The sequence below is a fragment of the Chaetodon auriga genome, chromosome 6 (assembly GCF_051107435.1).
Source record: "Chaetodon auriga isolate fChaAug3 chromosome 6, fChaAug3.hap1, whole genome shotgun sequence".
Taxonomy (NCBI): domain Eukaryota; kingdom Metazoa; phylum Chordata; class Actinopteri; order Chaetodontiformes; family Chaetodontidae; genus Chaetodon; species Chaetodon auriga.
Genome location: NC_135079.1, coordinates 10,568,335 through 10,582,868, shown reverse-complemented (window position 1 = coordinate 10,582,868; position 14,534 = coordinate 10,568,335). Strand labels below are relative to the sequence as shown.

The following is a 14,534-nucleotide window of genomic DNA, read 5'->3' as shown; positions in this document are numbered from 1 at the left end:
GACTGCACCTGCGAAGACCCGAAACTCTGCTCCCTATTGGCTCCCCGCGGTCACGTGGCGTTTGCAAAGAGTTTCACCTTCGTTACGGTGAAACTGTAGAAAGTGAAGAGATGGTGTGGAGAACTAAAATACATCTCTTTGTTGTCCCACAGTACTTTTTTTAGTGTTCAAGGTATCTCTTTCCAATAAGGCACCTTTTTATTGTAAGTAAGCTGTAACTAACTGCTTTTATAATGGATGATAATAATAATAATAATTTGGATTGCTACGATGGCTGTTGTTTTTGTTGTTATTTGGTATTATTTACAGTTCTAAATGTTGGTAATCTCTTAATGCATCTTCATGACTCGCTTATTTTCTATTGCAGGTATAAATGTCATTAATAAGTAAGTAATAAAGAGTTTGTGTCATCATCATTTTTTATTTTATCTACCCACAGTAGTCAAAGTGCTGTGTCACAGCTTGTCCATACCGCCAGGAATACATTTCTGGTGAGTATTTTTTTAAATAATATTTCAAAAAAAAAAAAAAATGTAAATATCGAGATTCATATATACCACTATGTGTGACTTCTATGTAATTAGGCAATGTAAGAGCCTCCTCAGGTCATTAAATCCCCAAAATTCCCCAAAACAATGGAGAGAGGACCTGACTTGGGAGTCCTCAGCAATCGCTGCAGCCCTGAAGACAACGCTGACATGACTGTAGCTATTGAAAACTGCAGTTTTATACAAAAAAAGGCAGATGACACCAGCATCACTATTTTATAAATTCAAAATGTCAACTATGCACACATTTTATGTAAATGTAATTTGAAAAGACATTGCATGAGGCAAAAAGTGTCCTCTTTTATTCAGTAATATAAAATATTATAATGCAAAACATTTTTGTGTCTGATTAACAAAAGACACCATCAGATTCCCTATGCAGTAAGGACATTCATCGCGGTGCTTTTTTACAGTATAAGGCAGCATCGTAACACACAATCAGTACTGTATGCGCAGTAGCAATATAAATTATGTTTAAGATTTCAATAAAAACATTCACATACATCTCACAAATATAGAGATCCAACAGTAAGCTATCAGTGCATTCTTAAAATAGAATAAGAATAATCTCATGAAAGACGTGGTCAGTAAAATCAGTTACCGTATACTTGTTTTGTCCAAGAAAAATTAGTCTGTCTTCAATGTCCATTTCATAGACGAGGATCCAGATAGCCAGCACTTGACATTTGACTGCAAACAACAGAGTCTCAACTCTTCAGAGAGATGATTAATGGCTTTGTTTGACTCAACACTGCGATAGGCTGGACACTTTAATGCACAAGGCAACACTGGGTTTACGTCCTCAGGGGAAAATGTGTAACATTAAAGTGTCTGAATGCTGTCAGGCTTCAAATGAACTGTAAGAAATAAAAGCAAGATGTGGTTAGTTGCAGCATCTGCAAAACACATCTTAAAAACAGGCTTTAAAATGTCGTGTCTTGTACAATCATATAATAAACACATAATTAAAGCAACAAATGCCATATTCATATTATCATTTAGGAAAGGATATAGTTCAAACTTTCATATTTAAGTACCATTAAATATGGGTAGATTATTCATTTCTTAAATGTATACAGTCGTTGCAGGGAGATCACATGACAAAGGGAAAAATGTGCAGTGAAGCTAGAATTAAATACATGTTTTTCATAGCTGTCGTTTCATCTTGTCCAGCGCAGGTGTGACTAATAAGCACAAATTTGTACCATTGCTTTGCAGGATTTGTTATTAATGGGCCTTCATTCTGTTATATGTTGTATATATATATCTGAGATTTAAGTCAGACTGTCTGTTGTGAAAAATGTCTGCGATTCATTCATTAAAGAAATGAGTGCCCTGATACTAGGAATGCTAGCATCAGCTTAGCTAGACAACACATAAAGCAGACAGATGGACAGACTTCTTGACAGGGTAGCAGCTATGATGCTAATCAACCAAACATATCAGTCATATTCAAAATAGAAGATGTCTATCTTGCTGTTGAGATTACAAGAAATACAGCAGGAGCACTTTGTGTCTTTTGTGTGTTAAAACCAGCAGTGAGGGCAAAGTTTAACATGAATTTTTTATTCACAAAACAGAAACAAGCATGAAAAGAAACATGCCATGTTTATTTGGGTTAGAGATGCACTGATCCAACGTTTTCTCTCTTAATAGCCATTTCAATTCCTCTTTTTTTATATAAAATCTGCAAACCTCACAGCATGGAACTCAATGGGACAAAACAGAGGTTGCAGTGTCAGAAACATGAAATGAACACGGACTGGCACTGACAAAGAAACTATATTTACTATGGATCAGTCACATCATGGCCAATACCCGATCCTCCCGATAAGGTCAGTATCAGTGCCAATACTGATCCAGAATATCAGATGGGAGAATTCATGGTTAGGGCATGGCAGAAAAGCTTTGAGAACCAGTTCATTTTTGTTTTACAATACTTAAAATAACTCAATCAATCAATAAAAAAAAACATTATGTTATTGCAGTGTTTTCACAGTGTGAAAACGGATGAGCAAGACTGTGCTTTTTTTGGCAACCAGCTGTCACACCAGTCTAACCACATACTATTTGAGACTCACCTGAGCTCCTCTTTTAGTCTGTTGAGTTTATCGAAGAGTCTGTCATTCTTGACCTGCATTGGAGCGCTCGGTACAAACCAGGCTGCAATGAACTTGCATATGACGACAACGTGCTGCAAGCAGAGAGAGCAATGTTAGGAATGTAATCTCCTCCTCTATCTGCAAATAATACGGTTTCACTGAAACACTCCCTGATTTTGTTATAGAACAGGTCACCAATCTGACATCCTGAGTTTCAAACTAGACAAGCAGTGAGCTGGAAAGACAGTGTGGGATTTTGGTGTTGTGTCGCTACATTACAAAAAAAAAACAAAAAAACTGCCCACAGAAATCAGTGCAAGAACAGGTGGTTAGTGGCTTCTTGTTTGGTCACGAGGCTCACCTCAAACAGGATGACAAATGCAAAGCGCACAGCTAAAATTAGCCAAAACTGTGGGGTAAAACTGTAGTCCTCATTGCTCCTGTAGTCTTTGTAGCTGTGAATAGAAACAGAAAGCTGATGTAAAGCAGATGTAGGAATGCTGACTTTATGTATGTCACACCTCTATTCACTGAGGTTGCACAGTGCTTACAGGAAACGGAAACAGTGCAATAGTAGCAGGATAATAACAGAACATGTGAGTGTACTGCAAATGCTGAATAGTTATTAAGACTGGTGGTGAGCCGTATGAGAACTTTCCAGTCTGTTGTTACTCAAATGACATGTTTCGACTTTGGCTTCTCCTGACCTAAACGTCAGAGTCGTGCCAGTTAAAGAACAGCCGTTGAAGACAAAGACCACTAAAAGAGAACAAACCTGCAGTGAGAGACATTCAAGCCACTAGCAGTGACCATCTGACTGGCTGAAAACTCGTTGAGGATGCTCTGATCACCCACTTGTGCAACAGAGAGAGTGTTGTTGATGTAGCCAGCCATGCAGCTTGAAAAACAGAAGAATTTATTTCAAAGTGAATGTTGCACACAGCATGACACAACATGAAACTTTTCTAGACGAATGCACATTCTCACTCAATATCTGTCGCTGTGTTGTTGGCACATGGGCCATAGCGGTAACGGTACACCAATCGAGGGATGAAGTCTGAAGATACACCGATGACCAGCCCGTTCGCAATGACAGCTAAGACACCGATGGCCTCCAAGATGTCTATCCACACACCTGAGGAAAGGAAACGCTGATGTGAGGAGAATTTTACTCACAGTATAAACAGGAAAACAACCCTTTACTGGAAAAATATGAGTTATCAAATTAACTCTTAGTTCAAATGTCCCCTCACCAATATCGTTTGTTTTCTTCGGAACCAGTCTGCGTTCCAGAGTGACCATTTTAATAGCATCCAGGCGTATCTCGATGATGTTATTGATAAGGGCTAGCAGAGGAGCAAGAGGAAATGCTGCCACGAATATGGTGGTAAAGCTGAACTGGATCACTAAGGAGAGAACAAAGAAAAATATGATTTGCCAAAAGCAGTCCTGTATTTGTCTTGCGTTTTTGATGTCAAAGCTGTCACCAGAGGACATACCCATCTCCAGAAACTCATTGAACAGGCTGAAGGAGTCAACATCATTGAGCCGGTAGTTGCTGAGCCAGTTTCGAAGCTTGCAGTTGTCACACAATTCAGCTCCATGTTTGGGCTCTGATTCATCTTTCAGGTAGCAGTAGGCACATTTCCTCTGTAGCTTCTGGGTCCTTCTTCTCTTCAACCACCTGCAGAACCAGCTGATGCAAACGGGAGACAGAGAGCCAGTTTACGCCCAACTAAGTGGATTACACGGTGCACATGTGTATAATCACAGATCTGATTTCTACTTACGGGCCAGTGAACTCGAACACGTTGCTGATGGTTTGCTTGAGTACCATTATGATCGCCATTTGGATGAACAGGTCTGTGAGACACCCACTAGGATGACACTGCACAGAGGAGAGTGAAATGTTTGAAATGCAATCAGATGCAATATTTCAATGTAAAATATACATTCTTATTTAAAAATGGATGTTTAGTCATATCTATATTACTCACCTCCTCTAGCCTCCATTTCCCTGCAATTCGGACATAACCACCAGGATGGCCATTTATCCTGTCATGTGTGTTACAAAGACACGACACAGATTAATCAATAAGAACAATGAGTTCCCTTCACTTGGACATGAATGTTGAGTCCTTTACGTTATGCCAGTGAGTTGTGTGGGTTTGGAAACTGAGTCTAGAGCTGGATGATAAGGTTGAAATGATGTTGATAAGCACCAGAATCCACTCACTCTTACCTGCCAAGAAAAAAGGCGACGTAGAAGAGGGAGGAGAAATAGGTGAAGAACTGGAAGGTGAACATCTTGACTGTGAAACTCTTCTCTGTGGCAGCAAATGATCTTGTTTTCTCTGGTAAAGACAGACTTTGTGTTCATGCAGGTCACTATTTGGACAACGGATGGCACAATGAGAGAAGTACTACTGCAGAATTTAAATTTATAATTTTATTACCTCTATTTACATTCTATTCATCTAAACAATGTTATGTTGGTGCACACACTATTAAGACATAATTTTGAGTGTTCAAATGAACTTGATTGGCTCCCTGCAGGACACAAAGGACAAAAGAGCAATCAGCCTGTCATAGCAGGAAAAACACAGGTGTGATTAATTACCTCATGATGGCTGCATTCTAATCAGCTGTGCCACTTCCAGGCCCCTGATATCAGAGGCACGCTGCCTCACTAACATGGGTCGCTTGAAATGGGTGAAGCGATTATTAATTTTAGTAATGTCATTAATTACACCTAGGGCAGAACAATAAGCAAAAAAATAATTGGGCTATGAGTCACAATTTTAGTTGGAATGGTAATTTTTGCATTTAATTTTCACTGAAAAAAATATAAAAATGGTGATGATGTGTTTTTTGTTGAAGTCTGTACCAAACAAGCATGATTTGAAGTTGGACATTGCATTTGGCAATATTGTGGTTTTGATAATATATTCATTAATTGTTCAGCCCTAATTACATCTGTGCTTCTCCTGCCATAACAAGTTGAAATTTCTGTAAATCACATTCTTTTTGGTATTCACTTGTGAGCCTTTGTCTCTTCTCTACACACTGTGATGTTCCCATCTCAGGTTGTTTCATTTGAGGAGTTTTTAGAGGCCCGAGGAGCTAAAACTCTCCAGGATTTCACTTTAAAACAAAAATTTATTTTTTCTCACTTTCTTGTTGTTCATTTTGCTTTCCTTCAGATTTGCCTTTGGGGGTTCTCACCCCCAGGTTGGGAACCTTTGCTCTACATGACCAGGCCAACAGACTAGCTCTGAATGAAAGACCCCTCGTAACAGACCATATTTTTTCATATAAGGGTTCCTGCACCACCTGCCTCTTCTACCTCCCTCTCTCTCTTTCCACTTGTCTTTATCTGTTTCATCCCAACTTTTTTGAAACCAGGGTTGTACCTCTTGTCACACTTCATGCTCTCTCTCGTTTGCCTCAGTGAGTTTCCCTCCTTTGAATATCACCTGATCTATCACACACCTTTACAACTTGCCCTCATTTCCACAATCAGTGTATATGGTGGCCCAGTTCCAATGTCTACTCTGAACTGAGAAAGTAGGACTCCAGTAGTGGACTCTGGATTTGATCCACAGTGTAGAAGGACAGCTTTAAGTCTCTCTCTTATCTGTTTGTTATATGTGCATCTGACCTGCTTTCCGTCTGATTATCTGCCTTCCTGCTTCAGCTCCCCTGCCTTTGTTTGGCTGCTCTCACTGCCACCATACTGACAAATATAAAATTGGTATTGACTCCTGAAATAATTGCTTATCTAACATCTTCTAATCCTGAAATGCATTATGTTTTAAAATAGGATCATAAAAGGACAATCTCTCGAAAGCTAAAGTTGAATTCTGCCTGGAAACGTGAGTGGGATATGAGTGTAACAGCATCTCTTTAAAATTTGGCGGCATATTAAAATGAGAAGTAATCACAGCAGCTACGGTAAACGTACCTATTGCACAGAGCTTCATGGCTACAATCCTGTTGATCTGCAAAGACAAAGACACGGTCAGAGTCACAGAAGATATCACTAACAGGTAACAGAGCTGCTCATTTAGAAACCTGCATACCCGTGTCATGACCGTGATGATGAGGTAATGGAGGACAGCCCCCAGCATCATTGCCCCGCTGTTCGAGTGGTTGCTCAGAAACTCCCATGATCCCTCAGCCAAGAGCACTGCTGCAATCACCCTGAACACCACCAAGGCATGTGTCAAGCCAATGATCACCAATATCTGTGGAAAGACAAAAACACTCATTTTGTGACAGCTTCCATTAACTACATCTGTTGCAGCTCTTGGTTACACTTGAACCTTACCCAACTTCAACTACAACTTAAAGGTTTAATGTGTAAGGTATGGTCACCTGTCAAAGGGTATCCAAACAACTAGGGGGCAGTATAAAACCAGAGTGACCAACCAAGTGCTGCTCACTTGCTCTTTGCTGTAGCCATCTTTGGCTGTAGCTACTAGCTGCTGTTAGCTACTTAACTCAGTTAACCTCAATGTCTAGGGCCAGAAATACGGGTGGAAAAACAAGATGGTTTTGGTGAGTTTTATTCTGTTTCTGTTGAATTGAGCTTGTCTTAGTTCAGTAAAAGACAGAACCTTGGATTCAGAAGGTGTGCGGTTGTATTTTTCCATTTAATAAGGAAAACACGTGTAAGAATACTACCTTTCTATCTCCCAGCTGAATCTACAGTGGGCTACACTTTTGGACCGTCACCTCTTGAGATACAAAGTGGTATTACAAGTTAGTATGTTAACTTCAGTAAATACCTCTACAACACAATATACAGATGTCTTGACATAACATCAGAACCGTTACTTCTTCATCTTATTTTTTGAATGTTTTAAACTAAAACCATATCTTACACATTGCCCCTTTAACCCAAACTCTAAAGATGTACAAGCCCTTTACATACTGTATGTGAAGAGTGTAAAAATGACACCCACCATAGCTGTCACACAGATTAAAACCAGAGTGCTGCGCAGATAGGAGTGCTTATATTTTTTTGGTTCACAGTTGGCGTTGTTCACAATTTCCAGGATCAGTTCCTCCTACAGTTAAACAAAAACGCACACAGCCATGAATTCCAATGACCGCTGAACTGGTATTTCTGAAACATTACCAAAGAAAAATAATGTTTAAAACTGATCATACCTCCTCCTCACACCAATCGGACACTTTCCATTCGCACACATAGGAAGCCCGGTGTCTCTTCCAGAACTCCAAAAACAGTGTTGCTGTAAGGACCAAGGATTTAGATGAGTTCATAAAGTCTTCAACAACATGACAGTGACCTCTCTGGTTTTACTAATGTTTGCCACTTTTGTGATGCTCGGTTGCAGTTTTGCAATAAAATTTCACTGAATGTATGAAACTACTTGATGCCTCCAATAAAGGTTTCACATCCTGTGAAAATATTTACATTTTGCCACTTAAACACACTTTTGCTGTTGGTTATAGCATACTGACACAGGGCCAGTCACAAAAAGTACTATGCTGAAACAGCTAAGACGAGGGTTGTGTTTAAGTTCTGGGAAGTAAGACAACTTTGGATATATAGTAGTTAGGTTTAGAGCATGAAAGCTTTAGTAAAAAATAGACATTAGAAAAAAGAAATTTGGCAGCAGAAGACTCAGGAACTGATCCCTACTTCTGTGGTCTTACTGTAAACTGCGACTTTGCTGGTAAATTGCATAATCTGAACAACAGCCCTTTATTGCAAAATTATACAGGATTTCTTTTTGTTTTCACAAGTTCTGTCTTTCTTTATCGCAGCCCTCCCTCATTTCATACTTTATATATTCCCATGTAATTGCTTTTTTTTTGTCATCTTGCCTGAATCCTTATTTTCTACAACATGTTTGAATTTGATGAGGAGAGGTCAGACAATGGACTGTAAGCATTTAAAACTCCACAAACACATAGAGGTATTAAAAGCGGACACGTTGAATAAGACGGTAACATAGCATTTATATGTTCTTATAGATGACTGCTTGACCACCCCCATGGCCAGATGGCCTGGGCTGATAAAGTAGCCAGGACGAGTAGGTTCTCTCAGCGATGTGGCATCTCCTTGGCAGTGCATGTCTAAGTGATCATGAAAAATATCGAGGCATTTGGATAAAATAAATTTGAGGCAGATAAAAGACTTGATTGTACAAGTTGCGCTGTAAAGCCAAAAACATTTGGACGCAAAATTAAAAACCCAACAGTATTGGAAACGAGTTCAGCATCCTGATTTTCAATTATTTCTTACTAAATGTGCCTATTGCAAAAGCTTTAGTGGCTATGAAGCAAAACTGCATCTGCATGATGCAGGTGTGACAAATCACACCGATCTATCTTAAAATGCCATCTGAATATTAAAAATACATGATTATCTCTATCAACACAAGAACAGTTATGTCACACAGACACACAGAACTCACCCCACACTGCCATGAACATCGCAAAGAGCACTGTGCCATTGTTATCGAACAGCAGGCTCACCTGTAGGCAGACAGGACCAGCGGTGAGCACAAACAGGCAAGCAAACACTGAGCTGTCGACCGTAAATGCACTGATGTACCTTGGCATACGTGCAGGTGTCCGAGAGCTGCCACACTTTGCATCTCTTGTCACAAAGTGGACACATGACTGTGTCAGCCTCACAGACCTCCTTTCTACAACACAATAAGCACTTTATTTAATACAGTGTAAATGTGCTGTTATGACACAGATACTGTGGAGTTGTGGAGAAACTTACATGAGGGGTGAACTGTTGAAGAAGGCAAGGCCATAAAGGAAGACTATGACCCCAATGAGAGCAGGTGGGATGAGCAGATATGTGTACCAGCCCAACCACAGGTAGTACAAGGCCACCTTTTCCCCAAAGTAGTTCCTGATATGAGAACACACAGACACCGACAACACACAGAAAAGGAAAAAATGACAAAGCTTATGAAGTGGTGATATGCAAATATCATCATGGGAAAATTATAGACATACATACATTGCACATTTGTAATTCAGAGGCATTGGACAACTGCAATTCTAAAAAAGTTGAAACGCTGTGTGAAACGGAAATAAAAACAGAATTTCAGTCATTTGCAAATTAAATGTTTACTGACAAAGGTTTTAGTAGTAATCTCCTTTATACAATCACGTGTTCACAAAGTGGTGAACCTCGCTTCATCCTCGACTGAGCCTTTCCAGGATGCCCCTTTCATACCCAGTCATGATACTATCACCTGTATCATGACTGGGTATGATACTATTAATGAACCTGTTTACCTGTGGAACGTTCCAAACAGGTGTTTTTGGAGCATTCCACTACTTTCCCAGTCTTTAATTACTCCTGTCTCAATATGTTTGAAATGTGCTGCTCCCATCAAATTCAGAATAAGCAGATATTTACAAAAATCAATGAAGCTGATGAGGTAAAGCATTAAATATATCGCCTTTGTGCTGTTTTCAAATGAGTATTTGTCAAAAAAGGATTAGCAAATTATCACAGTTTGTTTTATTCATGTTTTACACAGTGTTACAACTTTTTTGGAATAAGGGTTGAAATTTCAGAGATGTTTGCAGCCAATTTCATACAGATTTCACACAACATTACTGTGTGCGCTTTCTGTATATAATACGTCATGCTGTTTGAGGCATACATTTAAGATTTGTATGTGGCCCTAAACAATCATTTGATGAATTATACTGTCAGTGTCTACTGTGTAAATTCTGCAGAAAATGTACTTTTATCAGCAGAAATAAAAACACTGTCCATAATATGGTCATTGTTTTATAATATATAATATAATATATAAACATATAAAGTTTATAATTTGCACATTTTCAGATCTTTTTTTCATGTGGGTGTTTTTTAATCCACTGGTATTTAAAATAACTGCACTTATGAGGAAAACGAGGCTGACTGATTTTGATTAAACGTGCAGTGATGATCTGCGGTGTATCTTGGCAGTGTGGACTGCTGATAGGCGTAATGTCATTGCTGAAATCATAGCTCACAGGCACAGCTAACTTGAATTAACATGAAGCTTACACATATTTTTACCTACAGTTGAACACATGATGCATATTGGCATTATGAATCTAAAGACAGCGACATCTCTAACCTGCACCAGCGTTAAGTGCTGTACATCCTCTTAAATAATGAGTCCAAACAATGCCCGCATCAAGCGTGGGGAGTGACATGATTGCTGTTTTCGTGTTACTAGAACCTACTTCACGGTAGGATGACATGGAAAACAATAATGCTGCAATAACTGCAACTGTAAAGAGCAGAGTGATGAATAGGCTGTTGTGTTGCAGTCCAAACCTGACAGCAGTTATGGGTTGCCCTTGGAGACAGGCTGTCCATCGTGCCCAGCTCTCCTTCAGCTCTCTCTGTTTCTTTTTCTGAAAGCAGAAGGATGAAAAAAATCAAAGGAAATCATCAACGTGAAGAAGCGCTTCGTACATATTGGTTATCACGGCGTACAGTCAAACTGAAAACAGAATCTTACAATGTAAAATTACAATCTACTGATTTCACTATCTTAAATCTACAATTTAAAGAACGTCCGGAACTCATGCTGCCTCATATTTAGAGTAAGAAATGTATTTATGTTTTAATTTCCTGCATATTTAACTTCATGGAAACAACTTCTCCTCCCACGGTGTTGTTGTGTAAACAGAAGAACACACATGCACATGATTATATGTGCACATATGCATCACACATGCCCACTTACTGCCAGCACTGAATGACTCACCGCATTAATATGACTCCTATAGTGTCTCTGTGAACAAATACTTTTTTGGCAGCAATCTATTGTTTTGGCTGGCTTCTGCCAGGTTTTCACCTCATAATTTCAGAAGCTCTTAAGAAAAGCAAAGAACTTTTAGAGATTTCTCAGTGGAAAATTGGGTTACTACTTAAGCAGAAGGATGTGTGGATCCTGTTGTCACACGGTCTTTTAAAGTCGACTTTTTAGAGTCCCGGTAAAAACACATTTATCAGGCAAGATATCGTGACAACACTGCAAGCTGTAAGAGATCACCATGTATCATATATAAAGCAGAAAGCACAAGGATGCCAGAATGTATGTATGTTTACCTCATGCAAGCAGAACTTCGCCTCAAAAACCTTCATCGTCATAAGATCCCGCAAACTCTCTGGGAAGAATAACAGGTGAGAGACGAAAGATTAGGCGGCATATTAGCTGAGGAGGATCGGGGTTGTAAATACAGTAGGGCTGAAGGACATGCAAAAAAGAAAATCATTTTGCGATTCTTTTGACAGATGTGGCAATATGCTTTGTGTTTAATTTCACAGACAAAATATAAGAATGATGATGGTGTGATTTCTGCTGAGGTCTGTGCCAAACAAGCATGATCCCTTATGTCTGGAAAATCTGATTTGTAGGCTCGGGCATCTCTGTAGCACCACAATCCTTCATTTATAATGGCATGTTGTGACACATTTTACATTTATCACGAAACTGCAGCTCCTGTCTTATGGATGTTGCACTTGGCCATATTGTGATACTTCAATTAATTGTTCAGCCCTGAAGCACAGCAAGACTTTCTCACCTCCCGATCGAAGAGGGGTGTGATTCAAGATGAAGTGGACAATCCTTATCCTGAAACAAGGACAGGGGCTTAAGAGACTTAAGAACTTCTTTCAGATGCTGTAGAGATCATTTGCACAAGAACAACATCATATGGAGGATGTAAGGAATCAGAAATACTTCAAATAGCTTTACCTGGTGCTGAGTGGTACGACGTTCTGATCCGAGCTCCAGTTACAAGCATCAGACACTTTGAGCAGATACCTGTACTTCTCAAAAAATTCTTTGGGCGCCTGAATCCCATAGAAGACGAGATCCTCATCTATAATTTTCTATGGGAAGCAAATGAAGATGAGGTAAATGAAAGAATCATGACCTTTGCAACACTTTAACTCTGGACTGTGAAAGAAAAGAAGGAGTACAGGTGAATATTTGTTTAACTGAACACTTACTGTGACTTTCATGTTCTTTTTTTTCAGTTCTTCAATGTATTCATTTTGCTTCTTGAAAGCCTCTTTCTCCTGGTTCTCAATTGTTTTGGCGACCAGGACGTAGTCGTACGATAGTGGAGTGTGCTGAGTGACAAAAAGTCAGACTTTCAGACATTGCATGCATCAATCTGAATCTGTGATGGACAGCATGAGCATGTTATTTAAGTGGACACGTTAAATTCTTACCACAGGAGGAAGCGATGTCTGTTCATTGCCGTTCTCTCTCACCACTCCCATTAATTCCAGTAGTTCAATACTGGGCTATAGAACAAAATATTGTCACTCAAGGAGCACAATTATGGCAAATTCACACATCACAAGACAGTGATGATAGTTTTTAAACTGATAAAAGCGTGACTGGTGTATAATGATTTCACTGTAAGGGATAATTTGGTTTCATCAGTCCATTGATATGCAATAATAAAGCTTGTGAAAATCAGCATAGGTCATCATCTACAAAAGAATCCTGTTTAACTATGACGTGGGGGTGTGTCAGCGAATGCCACAGTGCTGAGAGAAACCTGTGGCGATCCTGACTCACCGTGGAGGACTGAGAGGAGGATTAATCTAACCTGACTGAACAGCATGGCATGCAGATGCGCTCTCACCGTCATGCCAATCCATGCTATTCACTTACAGGCAGCCTACACAAAGGTTACATGGAGGCCATAACAGTGAAGGAGTGGCAGACATAGACGTGTAATCTGAACGTGATGATACCAGTGGAAGTGCACGCATCCCATTCAATCCTAATTCGGACGAAAGCATGATTGTGTAGTTTAGATCTGTGTAAGGGTGGGTCTCTACAGTACTGGAATCAGCGTCTGTTGCAGCTATTTAGTGAAGGATTGGCGGGCATGTTACAGACAGCAGCGGGCCTATGGCAACATGACAGAAGCTTAAAGTAGGAGCTGACCACAGATCAGCTCCATTATGGATCCATACAGACTCTGTATTTTGGATGTATGAATAAAGTCTCCTACCTGCCTCCTGTGGACGGGCATGATGAGTTAATGCAGATGCGACTTCCCGGATTAAAAAAAAAAAGGGAAAAAAAAAAAAAAAAAAGCCTCAGTCACCATTCAATGATCCCAAAACCTCAACCTCGCTCACCAAGCAGCACGACTATAAAAATGACATGAACAGGCAGTAGGCAACTTCCGTGCTTCCTCCAGGAACAAGCGTATTGTTGTACTACCAGCTAAGGAATGCAACAAAAGCGACTCTACCTGTTGCTGATGTCAGAGCATTTATATTTGGAGCCTCCACCTTTTTTTCGCCCCTCTCTGTTCAGCCGGTGCAAAGATGTGATCATCAATCACACAAACAAGCTGGGTGTACAGTGTCTTGCAGACAAATAGAGACTACCTCGATGTGGCTTGTCAGGTGCAATGGTATGGCATATCTCCGCCGCCTCCTCCTCCACCTCCTCCTCCTCCTCCCTGATGTAGAATAACGTCGCCTACAACCACCACTAGATGGAAGCAAACACGGTGACTTTTTAACAGCGCGTGAAGCACCAGCTGAATCATCCAACACTCATCGGTCAGCACTGACTGTGACATTTGTTTAAATATAACACTTCTTCACTTTGAGTCATGAAATTACTATGCAAACATCTCCGGGGCCCCTCGTGGAAAGGCTGAGCAGATCCATTACAATTCACAGAGAACAGGCTGTTCAATCTTAAGTGCCCGAACCAGAATGGAAATAAACAAAAGTTAAGTAAATAAAGTCAAAACTAAAACCTAAATTCATCATGAATACCAGGTCGAGCGTTAATTATCTGCTTATGCATCGCCGTTAGTTCGGCTGCAGATAATC

The 14,534-nt window shown here is 39.9% G+C and overlaps 1 protein-coding gene across 1 annotated transcript; it reads right to left on the bottom strand.

Annotated features, from left to right (window-relative positions):
* Positions 1–470: 470 nt before the first annotated feature.
* On the bottom strand, positions 471–14,084 carry LOC143321587 (anoctamin-9). Its single transcript, XM_076732014.1, has 25 exons — positions 13,940–14,084; positions 13,694–13,735; positions 12,897–12,971; positions 12,672–12,794; positions 12,415–12,551; positions 12,242–12,291; positions 11,766–11,824; positions 10,986–11,065; positions 9,417–9,551; positions 9,240–9,333; positions 9,100–9,160; positions 7,826–7,908; positions 7,618–7,722; positions 6,733–6,897; positions 6,615–6,651; positions 4,893–5,004; positions 4,648–4,705; positions 4,441–4,538; positions 4,150–4,346; positions 3,904–4,056; positions 3,638–3,785; positions 3,426–3,548; positions 3,012–3,105; positions 2,630–2,742; positions 471–1,405 (listed from the first exon to the last, which is right to left on the bottom strand). Exons 2-25 carry the CDS (start codon positions 13,712–13,714, stop codon positions 1,390–1,392), a joined length of 2,337 nt encoding a protein of 778 aa, XP_076588129.1. The 5' UTR covers positions 13,715–13,735; positions 13,940–14,084; the 3' UTR covers positions 471–1,389.
* Between the last annotated feature and the right edge of the window lie 450 nt (positions 14,085–14,534).